The following is a 22159-nucleotide window of genomic DNA, read 5'->3' as shown; positions in this document are numbered from 1 at the left end:
GGGCAAAAGACAAAAACCAACAGAACGGGCAGAAAAAAAAAAGAAAAGGAAAAAAAAGCATATATCAATCACCTGGATCACCTGCTGAGAAAGAAAAAAGAAAACAAGCAGAAGAGAACAAGAGTAATAGAATAAACAACATCACATTAGTTAGGTTGCTTAATATTTCCACTAAGTACTTTTTAAAATACCAGAATAGGGAGGATGGAGTAGGTTTAAGTTTATTAGATTGATCAGTGTTGCTGAACTATGAAATATTTTGGGCGCAGTGTATTTTTTACATACAGGTATAACAGAATAGCTTTAGTGTTGTTGTTTATTTAAACTTGAGTATGAACTTATACAAAATGCAGCAAGATATTTAAAAAAACGTTTTATTGATTAAAAAACACTATATCGGATTCATATCGGTATCGGCAGATATCCAAATTTATGATATTGGTATCGGACATAAAAATATGGTATCGTGCCATCTCTAATAGACGAGAGGGCAAAATGCACAAAAACCCCCGGAGAATAGAGGCATCCTAATCCCATGACATGATAAAGACTTACAACACCAAGCCTCAAGCTCCAAAATATAGTTATATCCTTCATCTATCCAGAGGTCTGTATTAGGCCAGGTTGCATCCTTTGGCCAGCTGGGTCTGGCTCCTGAACTTTAAATTTGACATCTCTGATATGTAAGAACTTTAGAAGGTACTTGCAGGGATGAATGGATAATCATGCAGTTTTTAAATAATGCCAACGTTACTCAGAGTACAAAAGGATTTACTCTTATCACCTTCTCGCTCAGGTCCACTCGGCTGTTTTGCCCTGTAAAACCTTCAACCAACAGTACTGCCTGATCTTAGGAAGCCAGTTTGTGTGTAGGTGCTCAGACAGACAGAAAAGTCAGCAGAGCTTTATTAACCCTCGTTTCTCTTTGGGTCACTGAGTTTTATGTAGACTCCCCCAAGAACCCCTGTATGATTAAACTGGTTGGTTTACAGCACTGTGTTGGCTTCTGGAACAGATGCATCCTCTTGATGTTTTCCTTCTCTTTGATTTGACCCAGCTTGTACAAATAAATGAGGGGCAGTCATCCGCAGAGAGATGCACCAAGATCTGAGGCATCTGTTGAATGTCAATGAAGCAGTTTGACAAAAATGAAATAAAATCAAAGTGTTTGACTCCGTGCAGCCAATATGTAATGATAGAGACAGACAGCGTGTTAAATTGAGAGTTTAGTCAGGAGTGATAGATTTACAATGTAAACAGTTGTTTAAGGTGTAATGAGAAGATTAGCAGGAGAAACACATGAAGGGGATTTGCTCTGTTTCTGTCAGAGCTGGCAAGAAAACAAAGGACAAATAACAGCGAGAAGAGGCGTGCAGCCGTCACACTATTTAGATTATATTAAAGGCACCTGCTTAGTGAAAACATGGACACTGGCAATCAAGTGTTTGAAGGAGTGCATTTTCAGCCCATCATTTAAAATAAAAGGAGCCTGTTCTTAAGCCATAAACACTCTTTGAGACATTTCTTTCCAAGATGCTGTGTTTTCAACTCAAATGGCAACAGAAGCTCAGACACCATTGTTTTGTTCGGGATTTGAAATACAGTTCATTTCGTTTTACAAACCAGTTTTTCCTGTTGGCCTACATTCTAACAGAGTTAAGCTTAATTGCAATTTGTAGCCAGAGTGGGTGTTAATAGTTCTAAAGTTAGACATTTTGTTTTTATTGGAAATGTATTTGCTAAATATATTTAGAACAAAAACTTTAGTTTTTGAAAATGTGGCAGTGTCAAGAGGTTGGATACTTTTTATGAAAGTTAATACATTATGAAATGCAATTATTTTAATCAAGCTTATGAGAAAATCGTAATGGCAGCATTATCGTAGGGCTATTTCACACAGGCCTTAGAGATCAGTCAGCTTCAGGTCATAAGGGAAATGTGTATATACGGATGTGGCTGGCTCACTTAGTGAAATCAGTTGCAAAGAGGCTGCTACACCAAAAAAAAACAAAACCCTGCTTTTAATTGCTTTAGTTGTGAGCACATTGCCTCCACTGCCCATAGTTTGCCCTGACTTAAATAGTGGATGAACGTCAGTGAAACTCATTAACTATGAGTCAGACCAACAATGGAGAAAGTTGGCCTGGTAAAAGTTGTGCCTTACTGCTGCACCCATTACTCTTCAAAAGGTGTTGAATTCTCATGATTTAAAACCATATTAGCATTAAAACATCCCGCTTTTACAGGAGTAGAGGATGAGGAGTAAATGTATCCACACCACCTCCTCTTGTACTGATTCACTGAGGCCCTTCACATTCTTATAGCCTTACAGGAAAGTTGAGGTCTGGTTGTATGAAGCAGTGCCTCTGGAGCATGGAGCTCTTTTGAAATAGCTTGTGGTGAACTTTGAATGACCAAAAAGATTTTTTTTTATATATCAGTCGAGAATAGGGGCAACTTCTTCTGCATATTATGCCAGCTGCTTATCTGTCTGTGGTCTTGTTTGAAATTCTTTGCACATTATTGGTTCTGCAATGTTTTAGCTGTCTAATGTAACATCAGCATTGTTGTTGCAGCATGCTGGAACTGTTCTGGAAATCCCAGGCTGCTAATTTGAGCTTGTTCTTCACTTTAATATGTGCAGCAGGGGTGGTTTAAAAGAGTTTGAGTCCAGCCTACTCCACATTAATTTCTGTAACACCATTCTGATAAAAGAGAAATGGATAAGTAAAACATCGGCCAAAATTGTTCGCCTTTGCTGTCATGCATTCATCCATGCACGGTCTCTGTTAGTTACTAGCCTATTTAATGACCAGCCTTAGAGCACTGATCATTGATCTTAGATGATTGAAAATGATTATTCATAACTAATTAATGTGATTTTTAGGTGTGTGATATACAAAAATAGTACAAGGAAAGTTAGTATTTGTAACATCACTATCAAGTCTGTGATGTCCCCAAAGCATACAAACAATGTCATTAGAAAATGAAAAATAAAGATACTTCCCAAATCTGGGAAATTATTTTGTTATAGCAGCTGAAATGATTATAAAATAATAACAATGATGGTAATAATATCTGCCAGATGCTTCTCTGCCAGACAGATGTATTACAGAGCATGTGGGTAGCTTAGCTGATTCAGACTGTTAGAGACAGTGCATCAGAAATGGATGACCCCATTTGTAGCCAACCACAAAGCACCTACCTGATCAGTTCACTCAGTGTCACCTACTCCAATGCTGCTCCCACAGCAGACGGCAGCAGAGTGATAAAAATCTCTATCATGTTGTTGCTTAGATTGCAGTTTTAAAAAATAATTTATTATTATTATTATTATTATTCAGTTCAGTTTTATTTGTAGACTGCCAAATAACAATAACAGAAGCCTCAAGAAGTAGTCTTGCCCATCACTAGTTCTCCAACCATAACCACTGCAGAACTGTTAGAAGTATTTCTGTAGGTCCTATGAACTGTATGATCTGTCTGAGAAACAGCCTTTGTGAAATCGTGTCCTATGATGATTGTACTGAAAGTCTGCACTGTGCGACATCAGCTGGTATATTCATAACATTTCTCTTACTCTTAAGCTTTCAGTGCAGCTTTTATATATAAAAGCTAATTGTAAATCAACATTAGTGGGTCCCTCAAGAATTGAAAATTATGTGGCAAAAAAGGTGATTATTAGAACCCGGATATCCGAAAACACACAAAGACATTTATTGTTTCTTTATTTTTGATGTGATATACTTAAAGTGCACAATGAAAGCCATTATTTCTTAATTTCTGCTCTTCAGGTTTCAAGTCAGCCTCAGTTCCCTGTGACTCAAGATCAGGCTCCTCGATCATGATCCTGTAGAACTAGCTAACATTATTACTTTGCTTTGGCATCCCCAAAGAATGCAAAGAGTAATTTCTAAGAAAAAAACGTCCCTCTGCTTCTTAGAAATACTATTTAAAATCACCAATATTCAAAAATATGCCACACTTTACTATTCCACTCTTGGAAAGCCTTCAAACAACCTTAAAAGACGTTTAAGGATTCTGTGAATTGGGAAAACATGGCTGGTTTATCACAACAGTAAAGAACTTTAAAGTTGACACTGAGATCCAAACGTATCATTTGTGAAATCATCCCCTGGTGCAGATGCAAGATTTATGTCTGCAGTCACAGAGAAAAGACAGAAACAGATACTGTAACGTGGCTCCAGAGGTTAAGAGTCTTAACTGAAACAATTTAGTTTCTTGCTTCTGGAGGCAAATCTCAGCAAGCATGCGATGCATAGAGAAGGCATCTCTTCTGTCTGTGTTCAGTAACAAACAAAGTATTTTAGGACTATATGTGGCTTTGAGAGAGGGATTAATTGAAGAAGTCATTTAAACTTTGGTCACCAGGCATGAGACTTTAAATATATTTTTGGAAGTGAATGCATCACATTTACAGAGAGAAGCCAGAGGTCTGGCATCAGTTTGAAGCTATACTTCACTTATTAGTTCTTCTAAGCCTGTGCTTTGATCCATTTTTTTCTACATCAGCTCTTTTTAATTTTGAACCTTACACAGGAGGTTTGGCACCAGAAAGCTTTAATTTACATTTTAAAGGCTGACCTTTATGTTGTACTGTTGAAGTTCTGTGTTACAACCGAAATTAGCTGTGATGTGACAAAATTAGAACAAAGCTATTAAATGACTAACTAACGGGTTTGGCCTCTGCTCTTCTTCTTTTACTTAGTGGACGTGATATTATTTAATCGGTGGTTGACGTCAGATATGAGTTTATTAAATTCAGTTTCATTTTAGGATATCTTTCCAACAGTTGTTCAGGGTTCATGGATAGTTTCCTTAAAGGCTTTCAGTGCTTCTTCTTGAAATTTTGACACAACACAAAAGCTGGCCAAAGAATCCCAGCTATTCCAAAATTACAAGCCAAGCAATGGTTCAGTCAAGAACAACAATTTGTATAACAGTCTAATATTATTATCTAGTGGTGGACCTCGATTTTTTTTCTACTATTCTATTATTATTCTTCTACTATATCTAGATGATATCCTGGTGGCTCTTTTGACTGGCTCCCGGAAAGCATCCGGGCATTTTCCGATGCTATGCTCTGCATTAGCTTGTGCTGCCGTACTGGCCCACCTATCGCCGTCTGCTGGAGTGCACGCCAGCAGTGCCATTTGGTGGCTATTTCTGAGTTTACGATGGACATTCAGCACGTGGTTGGTAAGTCCAACCATGTGGCTGACTGTTTGTCCCACGCACTAGTTTCTCCTATTTATGTTGGCATAGACTATTACGCCATGACTGCTGACCAGAGTGGTAACTTGGACATCCTTGCCCTTAAGCCTGCTCAGACAGGCCTCATCCTGGAGGACAGACCAGTGCAGGATGGTGGTCCTCCCCTGGTCTGTGATATTTCCACCAGTCGCCCACGCCCGGTGCTTCCCGTTTCATGGTGTCGTCGCATTTTTGACTCATGCATGCTCTGTCACATCCAGGGGTCCGGGCTTCTGTTAAACTGGTCAGCTCCAAGTTTTTTGGCCAGGCCTTCACAAAACTGTGAAGGAATGGGCCCTAGCCCTGATACCTTTGTCCCAAAGACTTTAGAAACTTATAAGTTTGTTTTGTCAGGCAATGCTCATAGTACACCACTGCGTCTGCTGTATGACAGCCCGTTTAGAGTCCTCGAATCGGGCCGGACTTTGGAGGTTGTAGGGAGACTGTGTGTGTTGATAGACTTAAACCTGCAGATGTTCTTGGGGACAATCAAGTAGGGTCGGCCCAGCCCCCCCCCCCCACCACGGCCGCCTGTCTTCCAAGGGGTTAACTAACTCTGGTTTTCCCCCTAGGAGCCCTCAACCGATGGAGTTTCAGTTTTCTTCAGTCTTTACTTTTTCTGCCCACACCCCCTAATTCTCAGGATAGAGCTTTCTCTACCAGTTTTCTCCCTCCCAAGTTCAGCCTTTCCGCCCGTTTACTTAAGCCCAGGGTCCTGGACTAAAAGGAGACACTACTACGCGTTCGAGGAAGGCGGGACCACCAGGAGGCTCCAGTCACACTGGATGCAAATGGGTTCGCTTTTGGTGCTTTGAATGCTCAGTTCTGTGAAGCGGAGATTAAAGTTGGAGTAAAATATTATATTATTATAATATTAGGATCTCTTGTGTTGTCTTTACATACTTCCACAATCTGTTAGTTATCTTATCCTCGCCGCTTGCGAAAGCTGTAAATACTAGAGTCCTTATATACCATCCAATGTAAGGTTAATACCACAGCAGCCCAAAGTAACAATATTGGCAATTACCAGAATCATTTTTGATGTTTCTGTAATGGTTAATCCACCAGTAGTCAATTTAGTTCAGTTCAATTCTTTTCAGTTTTATTTATATAGCACCAATCCCAACAGTCACCTCAATGCATTTCATATTGTAAGGTAAAGAGAAAGCCATGATTGTTGGCTAGCTGTTGTTAGCATAATAACTTTGAACTCCTCCCTCTCATCCAAGAATGGTCCCTTCTGGCTAAAAAAAACCCCCAAACCACTAACCTTGAGGCTTTGAAATGCCAAAGTTCATGGCTGACATCTACATCTACTTTTTAAAACTAGATTTGGTTATATGTACTCATTAATTATTTCCTTTATTTCAAAAAAAGTAACCATTCAGTATTTTTTTAAGCTATGAATCAAACAGGCATACCCTCAGATTCAGTGCATGACAATGACTTGGACTGCAGTCTGGATGTTTTGCTCCTAGTACAAGGAGCAGGGGGGCTTTCACATGTCTGTGCCCAGAGGCCAGTTAATACATAACAGATGAATATTAACCTTTTCAGCTAACTCTGGCAGTTCTTTGCAATTCTTTCAGTCCTCTGATGACCAATGAATGTGACTGACTAAACCAACACAAACACACAGCCCTCACCTGTCTCTTTTTTGTATACATATAAACATGAAAAAGATGCTTTGTTGAGTCCTTTTGTGAGTTTAGTTTGCTGAGCACTGTCTCGCAGTGTTGTGTTTCTTGTGGTGAGTATGATTCGGCACAGTCACTGATCTTGTCAGCCGAGAGAAAGAGCAGGAGGGAGCTGAATTCCCTCTAGCAACTTGCTCAGTGAATTAGCTCGCTGGGGTGTGTGTGTTTGTGTGTGAATGTGTTTCTTTGTATGTGCTTATTCCCACATGGATTTGTGTGAGTACATGTGCAAGTGCATTTAGATTCACATTGGTGTGTGTTTGTGTTACCATTCTTGTGTTGTTGTTGTTGTTGTGTGTGTGTCTGTCTGTCTGTCTGTTTGATGAAATGTCCTTTGAGGCTTATTTAACTGACCTACATATCAGAGCTGTGAAATGGAGAGGTCACAGTTGCATGTGCATGGTAGTGTTCAGACACTATGACACAGCTGGTGTGACATCTTCCCACCTGTGAACCACACAGTCTGACTTTGTGCACCATTATACAGAAACTAGAAACTTTCTTCCAAGATGGCACCTATCCATTTCAATTTAGGTTCTTGCAGTAGGTGGACATCTGGAACTAAAAATACAACAAAATAACAATAAAAAAAAAGGACTATATTTTATAGTGCAGAATTGTGAAGCGCTATACAAATACAGGCCATTTAATATTTACCATTCTGGTTTTTACACATTGTCAAGATTGTAACTGAACTAAGAGAAGCTGTTGCTGATTTTGCTTTCACTGTCTAACACACTAGGTCCCATCAAAACTAGACAGTATAATCAGATTAAGATGTACCAATTTTTCCACTATTACGTACTTCGTTCGACTTGACTTAAGTCAGATTTTAGGATTTTCCATTACGTGATAGTATCTGCTCGGTTGGGGTTGAAAATGTGACATCAAGGAGACTACATCCCACAAAACGGCTAATGAGAGCGACTCCTTCACAAAAATCCATCCAAGCACATTGAGGTGGTATTCAATTATAATACCACCTCAATGTGCTTGGGGTGATTAGAGCATGGAAAATGAATAAAACTGAGTAGAGTAGAATAGAGTTGAGTCGAGCCAATCCAAGTAGGTACTATAGGAAAAGAGGCTATAGTGTCTACTCAGCTTGTTCAGCTCCAGCCTTTGTTAATGGGACATAAGCATGCATGCTGATATAAACTACTGATGCTATCAATAGCATCTAGGGGCGATCGTGGTTCAAGAGTTGGGAGGTCGCCTTGTAATCGGAAAGGTTGCCGGTTCGAGCCCCGGCTTGGACAGTCTTGGTCGTTGTGTGATTTTTATGTTTAGGTTTCATTGGGCAAGCACTGCTTGGCTTGCATGCCCAGTTTTTGAATATCTACATAATAAAGATATAAAAAGTGAGACATCTGACATTGTGGAATTTCAGATGTAACTGTTTTTGATAACTTAAAATATAAGTTATCAAAAACAGCATCCTCACAGTCAATAAAATCATTACTTTGCATTTGTATGTTTAAAGTAACTGCTAAAGTTTTTGCAGTTACCTTCCTAGAGATTATGGATATTGCATTTTATACAGCATCTGAAACTTAACTACTACTTAACCTAAGTTCCTTTTTTCCTGGTCTTATCAAATCCTGGTGATAAGAAATACAAAATCCAGTACTAGTTTTTAAATGCCCAAACTTTGTAGGCTCTCAGACTTTTACTTTGTCCACATGGGCTAAATGAGCAGCGATATTAACAGCCTGAAGGTGTAACTTCACTGAGAGCTGCCCAGTATTGCGCCCATCTGCTGCTCTACCAACCAGGCCAGACGTTTCTGCCTGCTGCAGGGCACCTCGACACTTAGGATTCAGTCTTTTGATTAAATTTTTGAGGCAAAAATTTTGATACTCAAAATGAGACAAAGTAACAATATTTTTTTTTAAATCAAAACCAGATATTTAAAAGTGCACACTTTTTAAACTGCTGCTGTTTTAACTGGATATTATTGTTGGTAATGCAAGCAGCATGAGGTCAGTTACTGTTTCACTAGTTTGATTCAGTATTGTTAGTTTTATTTATCTCAAATTAAAAATAAATATTTTATCAGAGTATCACAGGAATGTTTAACACTTTTCAACTTTGTTTATTTATCGTTATTATTAACATTGTTGTTGTTGTTGGTGGAATTATTCATGAATTGTCATATATGTATGTATATGTGTGTTTGACTGTTCTGCAGATTATCTGAGGCTCTACTTTTGGGAGTAATCTGATCTCATTTATATTCTATGCTGCTTTCCAGGAACAGGGATTAAGGATAACATTGTGACACAGGTTGATTTGACAGTGACCTGATTACTTTTAGGTGTGTGTGAAAATGGGTAACGTGATTTTCATAGAAATGAAGGCATTGTAGTTGTTGAGTAAAAAAGTATTTTTCACAAACTTCAGCTTCACATTTTCAGAACAACAATGTTTAGGGTTCAGTTAAATGTAATTTTACTTATATGGCACCAAATAAAATAAAGAAACATTCCCCTCAAGGTGCTTTATGATATAAGGTAAAGACCCTACAATAACATTTCATATTGTTGCAGGATGAAGTGTTCCTGATTTAATCCTGTGTTTAGTGGGGCATTCTAGTAATCTGTCTGTGTTTACAGCAGATTGGATAGTTATTATGGGCAAACACCAATGGTTGACTTAAACTGGGGTTTTAGAGTAATCAGCGTCAAATAACATGGTTTTCCTACTTTAACCTGATTGCTTGCTGTAATCTGTTGAGTATGACGTGAATTAAAAACAAAGTTTATTGATATGGCTTGAAGATTTAATTATCTCATTACTTGCCATTGTAGTGTCAAATACAGTATATACTAAATTTTCTCTATCAAACGTTCTTTCACTTGTCAGAAGAGCTCCCCCTTCAAAAATCCTTTCATCATGTGTGAAAAATGTTGAACTTATTTTAGTCTTTTGATTCGTTTTTAAACTATTGTAACATCACTTATATTGTTAAAAAAGTTACAGTTGGAGGTGGTTGGATTCAGGACACAGAGGTTTCAGTTATGTAACTGCAGCTATACCATAGCCTTTTTTTTTAAACATTCATTCTTGAATAATCAGGCCCCATCTTATCTTACAGACATTAAATTCAAATATAAATTTTTGCTAAATTTTCATTTCTGTTTGTTAGCTACTTGTACTGTTACTTGGGTTAACTTTTAAATCATAACTTTTAGTTAAATATTCACTATGTTTTTAGCTGACCTTGTTTTTAATTAGCCAATGTTAAGGTTCACATAATTGAGGTAGGAGAGTACAAACAACCAGGTCCAGAAGATCTTGGTCAAACAATTGATTTTAATGAATACACACGTGGGAAGACCAGTCTGTACGCAGACAGCACTTGATCTTCGACTTAATCAAAGCATACACAGATTTTTATAGCATCAGGGTTTGAATTAACGACGCCCCTTCATACGTCACAGACAGAATATATACATACGTCAAATCAAAACCATAATGACTTTTAACACAGTTTAAAGGAACGTTGTCTTCTATCTTCATGGCCGGTACTTCCTGTCACTGCCGGATGCTCTCTTGTCATCTTGACACCTCAGCAGCAGTTCTGCGACAAACTGCTCTTTTGCAACCCCAAGCAAAACATGATTAAACTTCCACCTATAAATGATTCTCTCTAACTGAGTGTGTGTGTGTGTCGTCCTCAAATGCTCTCTCAATTCACCCGTTGCACTTCTGACCTTTTACCAGACCAGAGGCTCATCCTTATGTGTAATAACCTAACTGAAACTACATGTACTATGTTGAATAAATGTTTTAATCAAGAACCTCTACTAAAAGTTTAGTAAAAGAATATAAAAGTATAACAGACAATTTGGATAACCTAGTAATTCAAATAGCCTCGTCTAACCTGCTCAGAATGACTTTCGGTTTCAGTTATGCAAAGCCTTCTGCAACTTCCTGTCAACTGCAACTTAGTCTTTCTGAAAGACACACACACTGTTTAAACCTCTGAATACAATATCAATGCTGCAGATTATATTATTAATGCAATGGTAATGATGATGATTATTTAACAATAGCAGTAAAATAATTTCCCTGCTCCACACCACATATTTAGCCTTCTATGCTTTGTTCCTCCATGAAATCTGTTTGCGAATCATTAAAGGTCACAGTTACTGACTAGCTAGTTAAAGGAATAAAAGAGTCAGATCTTTATCTGAGCATTTGAGTGAAGATATAAAATAAGATTAAATATTCGATTCAGGTAGTAGAATGGTCATGCTGCTCCATAATATGACATAGCTTTATCAATCAGTCAGTGTATCTTATGTAAGATGTACTTCAGTCCAAAAAAAACCTCCATATACTCTACTCTTTCTTTAAGCATGTTAATTTAACATTTGTCCATTGGTATATTTCTTTGTTTTCCCACAGGTCCTGTGAGTATAACTGTGTGACTGTAAAATGGCGCTGCCAGCTAAGCACATATGATCTGACATGGAGGCCATCATTGCAGTCAACTCCACACAGGACGAGCTCCCACCCGACGATGACCCCCTTAACAATGCTTTCCTCGAATACGACCCTAACACTGGTGTCGCTCCCTCAGCTCTTCCTACACTGGCATTTGAAGGAGTGAATTTCTTAGAGGACCCCATCAGCCTACCAAGTGTACAGGTATTGGTCTCACTTCCATTAATTTTTCCATTATGAGGAAAAACATGAATAATTTATCCACTTCTAGTGCCTCAAATCTGCCTGGCAGGCCAACAGTGTAATAACTCACTGGAAATGATGGGCTATCACAATAAAAAAAATATAGCATGTATTCTCATATACTTTATGAATTTGCCTAAATGATTTTTCCACCTTGCTATACATAAAGCTATAGAATAGAATAGAATTCAACTTTATTGTCAGTACACATGTCACAAGTACAGGCAACGAAATGCAGTTTGCATCCATCCAGAAAGTGCTTTAGCCATGATATTACAAAATATATATTAGCAATTATATAGATATATTACAGAAATGGGTCTGTATATATATATATATATATATATATGTATGTCTACATATATATATATATATATATATATATATATATATATATATATATATATATATATATATATATATATATATAACACCCAGCACGCCCCTGCGGTCGGTTTATCCTTCAAGCTCAGGTCCTCTACCAGAGGTCTGGGAGCTTGAGGGTCCTGCGCAGTATCTTAGCTGTTCCCAGGACTGCGCTCTTCTGGACAGAGATCTCCGATGTTATTCCCGGGATCTGCTGGAGCCACTCGCCTAGCTTGGGAGTCACCGCACCTAGTGCTCCGATTACCACGGGGACCACTGTTACCTTCACCCTCCACATCCTCTCGAGCTCTTCTCTGAGCCCTTGGTATTTCTCCAGCTTCTCGTGTTCCTTCTTCCTGATATTGCTGTCATTCGGAACCGCTACATCGATCACTACGGCCGTCTTCTTCTGTTTGTCTACCACCACTATGTCCGGTTGGTTAGCCACCACCATTTTGTCCGTCTGTATCTGGAAGTCCCACAGGATCTTAGCTCGGTCATTCTCCACCACCCTTGGGGGCATCTCCCATTTTGACCTCGGGACTTCCAGGTTATACTCGGCACAGATGTTCCTGTACACTATGCCGGCCACTTGGTTATGGCGTTCCATGTATGCCTTGCCTGCTAGCATCTTGCACCCTGCTGTTATGTGCTGGATTGTCTCTGGGGCATCTTTACACAGCCTGCACCTGGGGTCTTGCCTGGTGTGATAGACCCCAGCCTCTATGGATCTTGTACTCAGAGCTTGTTCTTGTGCTGCCATGATTAGTGCCTCTGTGCTGTCTTTCAGTCCAACTTTGTCCAGCCACTGGTAGGATTTCTGGATATCAGCCACCTCCTCTATCTGCCGGTGGTACATACCGTGCAGGGGCCTGTCCTTCCATGATGGTTCCTCGTCTCCCTCCTCTTTCTTGGGTTTCTGCTGCCTGAGGTATTCACTGAGCACTCGGTCAGTTGGGGCCATCTTCCCAATGTATTCTTGGATGTTCGTTGTCTCATCCTGGACTGTGGTGCTGACACTCACCAGTCCCCGGCCCCCTTCCTTGCACTTAGCGTACAGCCTCAGGGTGCTGGACTTGGGGTGAAACCCTCCATGCATGGTAAGGAGCTTTCTTGTCTTTATGTCAGTGGCTTCTATCTCCTCCTTTGGCCAGCCTATTACCCCAGCAGGGTACCTGATCACGGGCAGGGCGTACGTGTTGATGGCCCGGATCTTGTTCTTACCATTCAGCTGACTCCTCAGGACTTGCCTGACCCTCTGCAGGTACTTGGTGGTTGCAGCTTTTCTAGCAGCCTCTTCATGGTTCCCATTCGCCTGCAGGATCCCCAGGTACTTGTAACTGTCCTCTATGTCTGCAATGTTGCCTTCTGGTAGTTCAATCCCCTCAGTTCTGACTACCTTCCCTCTCTTTGTTACCATTCAACTACACTTCTCCAGTCCGAACGACATTCCAATGTCATTGCTGTATCGCCTGGTAGTGTGGATCAGTGAATCGATGTCTCGTTCACTCTTGGCATACAGTTTGATATCATCCATGTACAGGAGGTGGCTGACAACTGCTCCGTTCCGTAGTCGGTATCCGTAGCCAGTCTTGTTAATGATCTCACTGAGGGGGATCAGGCCTATGCAGAACAGCAGTGGGGACAGAGCATCTCCTTGGTAGATCCCGCACTTGATGGTGACTTGTGCTATGGGCTTGGAGTTGGCCTCTAGTCTTGTACGCCACATCCCCATTGAGTTCCTGATGAAGGCTCTTAGGGTCCCATTGATCTTGTACAATTCTAGGCATTTCAGTATCCAGCTGTGGGGCATTGAGTCATAGGCCTTCCTGTAATCAATCCAGGCAGTGCACAGGTTGGTCAGTCTGGTCTTGCAGTCTCGGCTGACTGTTCTGTCTACCAGTAGCTGGTGTTTTGCGCCTCTGGTATTCTTGCCAATTCCTTTCTGTGTCCTGCTCATGTATTGACCCATGTGCCTGTTCATCTTAGCTGATATGATGCCTGACAGGAGCTTCCATGTGGTACTGAGGCAGGTTATTGGTCGGTAGTTGGAGGGGACCGGTCCCTTCTTGGGGTCCTTGGGGATCAGGACCGTCCGACCTTCGGTTAGCCATTCCGGGTGTCTCTCGTTAACTAGCAGCTGGTTCATTTGTGCTGCCAGACGCTCGTGGAGTGCAGTCAGCTTCTTTAGCCAGTAGGCGTGAACCATGTCGGGCTCTGGTGCTGTCCAACTCTTCATACTGGAGACCCTTTCTTGGATATCTGCCACTGTGATGGTTACTGGACCCTGTTCAGGGAGGTCGCTATGGTCTGCCCTCAGATCCACTAGCCACTGAGCATTGCCGTTATGGGTTGCGTCCTTCTCCCATATGCTCTTTCAGTATTGCTCCGTCTCCAGCCTTGGTGGTGCTGTTCTCTTATTATTATTGTTCCCTTGCCACTGAGAGTACACCTTTGATATATATGTATATATATATATATATATATATATATATATCAGAATCAGAATACTTTATTGATCCCTGGGGGAAATTATTTTTTGTTACAGTGCTCCATTTTAAACCAACATTAAGACAAGACAGACAATACGCTAACTAAGAATAGTACAATATATACATATATATACATACATACATACATAAGTCACTTATAAATAAATAGTTGGAAAAGAAACATGTGTAGCTGTAGCAGCAAACAGTGTGTTAAGTGGATGCGTTGTACAGGGAGATGGCCACAGGCAGGAATGATTTCCTGTGTCGTTCAGTGGTGCTTTTCGGTAATCTCAGTCTCTCACTGAACGAGCCCCTGTGACTGACCAACATGTCATGGAGTGGGTGGGAGGTGTTATCCAATATTGTCTTTATCTTGGACAGTATCCGCCTCTCCGACACCAACTTGAGGGAGTCCAGCTCCATCCCCACAACATTGCTGGCCTTACGGATCAGTTTATTAAGTCTGTTGGCATCTGCGACCCTCAGCCTGCTCCCCCCAGCATGCAACAGCATAGAGGATCGCACTGGCCACAACAGACTCATAGAAAATCCTCAGCATTTTCTGGCAGATGTTGAAGGACCTCAGTCGCCTCAAAAAAAAAAAATAAAAAAAAATAAATAATATATATATATATATATATATATATATATATATATATATATATATATATATATATATATGAAAACTATACAGAAATATGAACTATGCAAGTCATAAACAGTTGTAGAATTAAAATTATCGTATTGTACAGAATGTTAGTTTTTACAGAATTATACAGTAGCGCAGTTAAGTGAAATATGTGGATAATTTCTATAGAGGCTATATAAAGTGCTAGTGGTTGTGAGTGGTGGTTCAGCCATGTTATTATTGTGTGTATGAGGGTCTTGTCCATTATGTGTGTGTAGGTGGTTGTGGATGTGTGTATGTTCAGTCCATGAGTTTAATGTTGGACAGCTGTAGGGAAGAAGCTGTTCCGGTACCTGGTGGTCTTAGTCCGGAGGCTCCTGTAGCGCCTCCCAGAGGGCAGGAGGGTGAAGAGTCCATGTGATGGGTGACTGGGGTCTTTGATGATTTTCCCAGCCCTTTTCAGACACCGCTTCCTGTAGATGTCATTTATGGCAGGAAGTGGTGCTCTGGCGATGCATTGGGCAGTTTTCACGACCCTCTACAACGCCTTCCGGTCCGAGGCAGAGCAGTTCCTGTACCAGACTGTTATACAGTATTGTGGCGAGCTCAGAGATGGAGGAGACGGAGGTATCGTTCGGTCTTGCTTCCCATGAGCTAGCCAGGGAGCACAGCCATTTATTAACATTTGGAGAAACACACACTGCTGCTAGCTGGCTGCTCAGCGCGGCAACAACAACAACAACAACACACAGGGCGCCCTCTGACCCCGGAAGGACACACCGTTGCAGCGAGAGGGCGTCACCCGTCACCATGGCAACATACACAAAACATAACTGTACAAACAGAACCCCGAACAGCCCTGACCCGCTACAGTATGTTTGTCAGTATGCTCTTAATGGTGCAGCGATAGAAGTTCACCAGGATGTCTGAGGACAGGTGGTTCTTCCTCAGAGTCCTCAAGAAGAAGAGGGGCTGGTGAGCCTTCTTGACCAGCTTGGAGCAGTTGGTCGTCCAGATGACTATAGTACTTCATCAACCAGTAGCGATTTTTGATACGGGTGACACGGGCGGTTGCCCAAGGCGGCATCTTGGTGGGGGCATCACGGGCATCGGCAAAAAAAAAAAAATTTTAAAAAAAAATTGCTCGTACTCATGCTGCCCTGACATCAGCCAGCGCATATTGGGAATGGCATAGGCACCGATCGGTTTTCTGTCGCCCATTTGTTGGGAGTAAGGGTGCCTTCCGTTTGCGAGGTGCGCCTGCTGCTTGTGGTACAGGGAGGAGAGGGCGGGGCGGCGGGGGATTCACTGGCTGGCTGGAGCGGCATCTAATACCCAACTCGCAAAATAAAACCAACTAAAAACAAAACAACAAACACGAAAACACCATGATTATAATTTGCACCGATGTTTTTTTGAAATTCTATACGCGAAAAGTGAGCGTGAGAGCCCTCGGTGCGCCTGCTCGCTGCTGAAGTCAAAGTAAACTTTATTGTTATCTCTGATACATACAGTCCAGTACATAGAGAGACGAGACGACAAGCCTCCAGTTACAGCAGTGCAAGTAACCCGCTGAAAGGGGAGGGGGACATGCTGCTTCCAAATAGAGCAGATTTCATTCATAATGATGTAAATCCAACACCATTATGTATTCATGATTTGAACCCTGGGTTGTGTGAAATCCCAGAAATAAACCTTAGCCAAAGTGAATCTGTGAACTAAAGTGTAGGTCTATTAGGTCAAGTTGTGGTGATCCTCGAGTTGGGGGATTTGTGTTCACACTATAGTGCAAAATTAAAGATTTTTCTTTTTTTCTGACAGTACTTTTCTGTGTTCATAATTCCATCTACCTCAGGCCTCCAACATGTTTTACCGATGGCTGCAGACACTCACTGTTGTACCTCTTTGCTGACCACCGCCATACAACCTAACCATTCTTTTTTCTTAGTTTATTCATTAATATAAAATGATCAATTGTATCAAACGCCTTCTTTAAGTCTATAAAAACACCAACAGTATATTCCTTATTATCTATTGCATTAGATATCCCTTCTACAAGTTCCATCACTGCCATCGAAGTGGACCTTTTCGCTCTAAAGCCATATTGGTTATCACTTAGATTATGCTTCTCAATATATTTATCAAGTCTATTAACAAATAACCTTCCTAAAATTTTTGAGAACTGTGGGAGTAGTGATATTGGCCTGTAATTGGTAAACTGACATCTCTCTCCGTTTTTATGGATTGGAATAACTTTTGCTATTTTCACTTGTGAGGGAAACACACCAGTTCGAAAGGACAGATTACAAATGTATGCGAAAGGTTGCACTATATATTCTATAATACTTTTAACTAACATCATGTCAATACCAAAACAGTCAGTGGACTTTTTAGTTTTAAATGTCTTCACAATGTTAATTATTTCTCTATGAGTTACAGCACCAATAAACATGGAGGACACATTCTGAGTAATATGTTTATTTAGGTCGTTATTATTTCTTGACTCTGAAATTTCTTTTGCTAAATTAAAGCCAACATTTACAAAGAAATCATTAAATTCATTTGCAATGTCTTTAGTTTTATCAAGCACAATATCTTTATCTTTTTTGAAATAGTCTGGATAATTCTTATTTTTTGAGCCCTTTTTGATTATACTATTTAATATCCTCCATGTTTCTTGTGTGTTACTTCTACTTTGTGTGTTACTTCTACTACCTGAGTATGGAACGCCAGGACTGCCATAATGAATTAATTAAATACACCATTAAATAATTAATTAAATGTGGCAATAATTAATTAAAATTGGAATTAATTAATTAAATAAATAGTTATGATATATGTAATTAATTAATTGACACATTTAATTAATTATTTATGTATTTCACGTTTTAATTAATTATTGACACATTTAATTAATTAATTATTGACACATTTAATTAATTATTTATGTATTTCACATTTTAATTAATTATTGACACATTTAATTAATTATTGACACATTTAATTAATTATTTAATGATATATTTATTTATTTCATTTTGGCAGTCCTGACGCCTGGCTCTCGTCATGAAATAATTTTATCTGTCAGCCTCACCCATCAAACTCAGGGGGCGGGGTTAACGCTGCCCATGCAGCTTCTCTAACATTTGATTGGTTGCCGTGCAAAGTAAGTCAAAACAGGTCGATCCTAGATAATCGATTGCTTGTGTAGACTTGGGGCAGCCAGTTATCCCAGAATGCAGATCAAATCACAGGCAGCAATGGTGGTGGTGTAGTTTTAAAATACCCCGTTTTTCTGTCACCAGCTACACTTTTAACAGTGTTTTAGCCGCGAATGTCGCGCCGTATGTCTGGTCAGGTTGTCAACATAGAACATGCTTGCAAAAGTGCTCAGATATTTTCAGAGATTTCACTAGCTCTGCTAACAGTTAGCATGCAGAGCGCACCGAGGGCGTACATTAACCGGTTTGTTTACATATTCGCAGATTCTCATTTTCACCGAACGATCGTCTCTTTCCGCCTGGTCTTGTGTCTCTGTGCTTCTGTAACATAAAGAACGAGCTGACATTTTTCTCACGAAACCAGCGATCAGCTCAACAGACCCTCAGTTTACCTGCATGCATCCTCCTCCTCATCTGTCAGCTGTTTAACACCTGCTGCTAATTCAAGAAACACGCCTAGTTACCTGGTGATAGTCACAGTTTAACTGGGCAGCCGGTGCTCAATATAAAGCAATGTCAGCGCATTTTTCTGCACAAGATAAGTAAATATAGTGTTTTCCCCGAGCGCAGAGCTGCTGGAGCTTGTTTCCTTACAGAGCACTTTATAGGCGAGCCAGCTTTATCAGCGGCTGATGTCCAATCACCGGCACACAGCTTTCAAACCTCAGCTGAGTTTTAGCTCTCAGTGGTTAAACGCTGGACTTCATTCACTCAGGTTCTGTCAGTCGGGTCACGTTTACTTCGCTGTTTTATTTACAACTGAGCAAATCGGTTTGGCTGAGGTTAAAGTTACGTTTCATAACTGCATAGTTTCACAGACGTTTAATGGTTCACTGGCACATGTGTTAGACTGAACTATCATCTAAATATCATCTGTTTTTTAATAGTTATTCAACTGTATTCTAAGCACCAGCTGTCTGTTAGAATGTGATTTTTTCTCTCTCTGTTGGCAGAGGTATAAAAATGCGCAGGAAAATCTGACGGGCAAACTTCACCGACGATATTTAGGGAGGAATAAACACACATCAAACATAAATGAACCATTTGCCTGTCTCCATAATTGAGAGAATTTTCTCTTCTTATGTCAACACTCTCTCTCTTTTTTTTTTCTTTTTTTTTTTTCTTTTTCGGTCATGTTATGTTTACCTGTCAAAGGCTTGTTACAAACTATGAAACACATTGTGCAGACTTCTGGATGTTAGAAGAAAACTAATACTGCTCATGAATGAGACTAAAGGCAGGAAGGTGTCCTTTAAAACTAAACATGTTAATAGGACCTCCCTATTTATATCATAGTTTATGATATAGCACGTGTATTTCAGTAATAGCCTGCTGAGGCCACTATACGTGCTGGCCTCATATCAAATGTGAAGGCAGACTGAGTCTATGTTTGACGTTTTTTATATCTAATCTTCCTTTTCAAACATTTAAACAGCAGCGAGTCTGCAGCTGAGGGAATACAAATTCAAATTGTCGGAACAGGTTTGCTCGTTTCTTGGATTCATTTGGTGATTTATTAAATGTATAACTGTTATTCTAATCTGCTGCTGGGTCTCTTACACTTTTCTTTATGCTGTATATTTTCACGTCTCTGGAATAGTTGGCAGTTAGATAGTCAGCTGGGAAACTTTGTGTTAACTCATGGAGCTGAGGATATCGTGGATATGCTGACCTCGCTGCGTGGTGTACAGAGCGAGGTCAGCATGATTAATATTCACAATAAAAATATTAGCCGAACATCATGAAGTCTGTATGTGTTTCATAGTGTCGAACAACCTTTGTACAGTTAAAGCCAGCAGTTACTACATGACAGAAACACCAACGTTATCTCTTTTATGCGTTTATACACAGGTCACGCTGATTACTGAACAAAAACCCAAAGATCAGATGTTAAACAGATTTATTTGCTCTCTCGCCTCCTTAAACATGTTTTTAATGTTAGTTATAATTCAGAATTGGCGACTGAAACACGTAGGACACATAAGAACATCAGGAAATAAAACACCGATAAATATAACCTCAGTAAAAGAAGTCAGCGGGGGTTACTACAGCTGTGTACCGGGGCCTGCGCTTTGTCGGTGGGATTGCTTGCGAGGCGAGCGGGTCTATCCCACGCTTTGCCGTGAGACTGGAACGACATCTCCGAAATCATCGAAACACTTTTGCAAAGAGGCTGTATCTTGACAAACCGACCAGACACATGAAGATTAAACCACTACATTCTCGGCTAAAAAAATATTAAAACGGTATTTGGTAACACACAAACAGGGTTTTTCAAAGCTCAGTTCTGTTAGCTTCCACATGCCGGTTGTTGTGTGCTAGAAACAATGGCCACCAGGCCAAAGCAATGGTTTTGACTCGATCAGCGTTAACCCCGCCCCCTGAGTTTGATGGGTGAGGCTGACAGATAAAATTATTTCATGATGAGAGCCAGGCGCCAAGACTGCCAAAATGAAATAAATAAATATATCATTAAATAATTAATTAAATGTGTCAATAATTAATTAAATGTGTCAATAATTAATTAAATGTGTCAATAATTAATTAAAATGTGAAATACATAAATAATTAATTAAATATGTCAATAATTAATTAATTAAATGTGTCAATAATTAATTAAAACGTGAAATACATAAATAATTAATTAAATGTGTCAATAATTAATTAATTACATATATCATAACTATTTATTTAATTAATTAATTCCAATTTTAATTAATTATTGCCACATTTAATTAATTATTTAATGGTGTATTTAATTAATTCATTATGGCAGTCCTGGCGTTCCATACATTTCAGCATCTTTTGTCCTCTGTTTTATGAATCTCCTATATAGATTTTTTTTTTTTTTTTTTTACATGCATCTTCTATCCCCTTTGTGATCCATGGCTTATTTGATCTGTGATGCTTTCTAGTGATTTTCATTAAAGGACAATGTTTTTCATATAGTGAAACTACAGTTGATAGGAATGCATCATATGCACTATTTAATCTTCATTTGCAAAAACCTCATTCCAATTGCGTTCTTTTAAGTCCACCTGGAGGGCAGCAATGGCTCTTGTTGTTCTATGTCGTATCATATCAAATGTTTGATTGTTTTGTTTGTAGTTTTAATCCCAAAATAATTTTGAAAAATTGCAAAAACAGGAAGATGATCGCTTATATCAGTTATAAGAAGTCCACCTACTATTTCATAGTCAATTTTATTTGTGAATATATTATCTATCAATGTAGCTGTATCAATTGCTATTCTACTTGGTTTTATAATTACAGGGAAAAGGGAATTACTCTACATTGTATTAATGAAATCTGTTGTTTTCTGATGTCCATTTGGGTTTAGCAAATCTATATTAAAATCACCACAAATTATTTGCACTTTATCATTTAGGTTGCTAAACATGGCAGCAAGTTTTTCATTGAATGTCTCGAGGCATGATCCTGGTGTCCTATAGATGCAACTTATAATTATATTGTTAGCTTTTTCAACATGGATTTCAATAGTAACACATTCCAATACGTCATCTATGGTGCTTGACATACATTCAATCAGACTACATTTCAAAACTTTATCTACATATAAAGCAACACCGCCTCCTTTTTTATTCACTCTGTTCATTGTAAATAATTCATATCCTCCCAGTCCCATTTCACTAACTTTCTCATTATCGAGCCATGTTTCTGATATTGCAATTATATTAAAATTTTTTAACTTACTTAAACATTCTGTAATTTTAGAAAATATTTTATACAGGCTTCTACTATTGAAATGTATGACCAACAATGCAT

At 39.4% G+C, this 22159-nt stretch overlaps 1 protein-coding gene across 3 annotated transcripts in view; it reads left to right on the top strand.

Annotated features, from left to right (window-relative positions):
- The window catches only part of npy2rl (neuropeptide Y receptor Y2, like), an 89401-nt gene that overhangs the window by 28242 nt on the left and 39000 nt on the right, over positions 1–22159 (top strand). For all 3 annotated transcript variants that reach the window (XM_026163166.1, XM_026163167.1, XM_026163168.1), the window contains exon 2: positions 11385–11627. In XM_026163166.1, coding sequence (XP_026018951.1) covers positions 11448–11627 — 180 coding nt within the window. In that variant the 5' untranslated portion in view covers positions 11385–11447. The remainder of the gene's footprint in view (positions 1–11384; positions 11628–22159) is intronic.

This window comes from Astatotilapia calliptera, chromosome 3 (assembly GCF_900246225.1).
Source record: "Astatotilapia calliptera chromosome 3, fAstCal1.2, whole genome shotgun sequence".
Taxonomy (NCBI): Eukaryota; Metazoa; Chordata; class Actinopteri; order Cichliformes; family Cichlidae; genus Astatotilapia; species Astatotilapia calliptera.
This window is presented reverse-complemented; position numbering and strand designations above follow the sequence as displayed.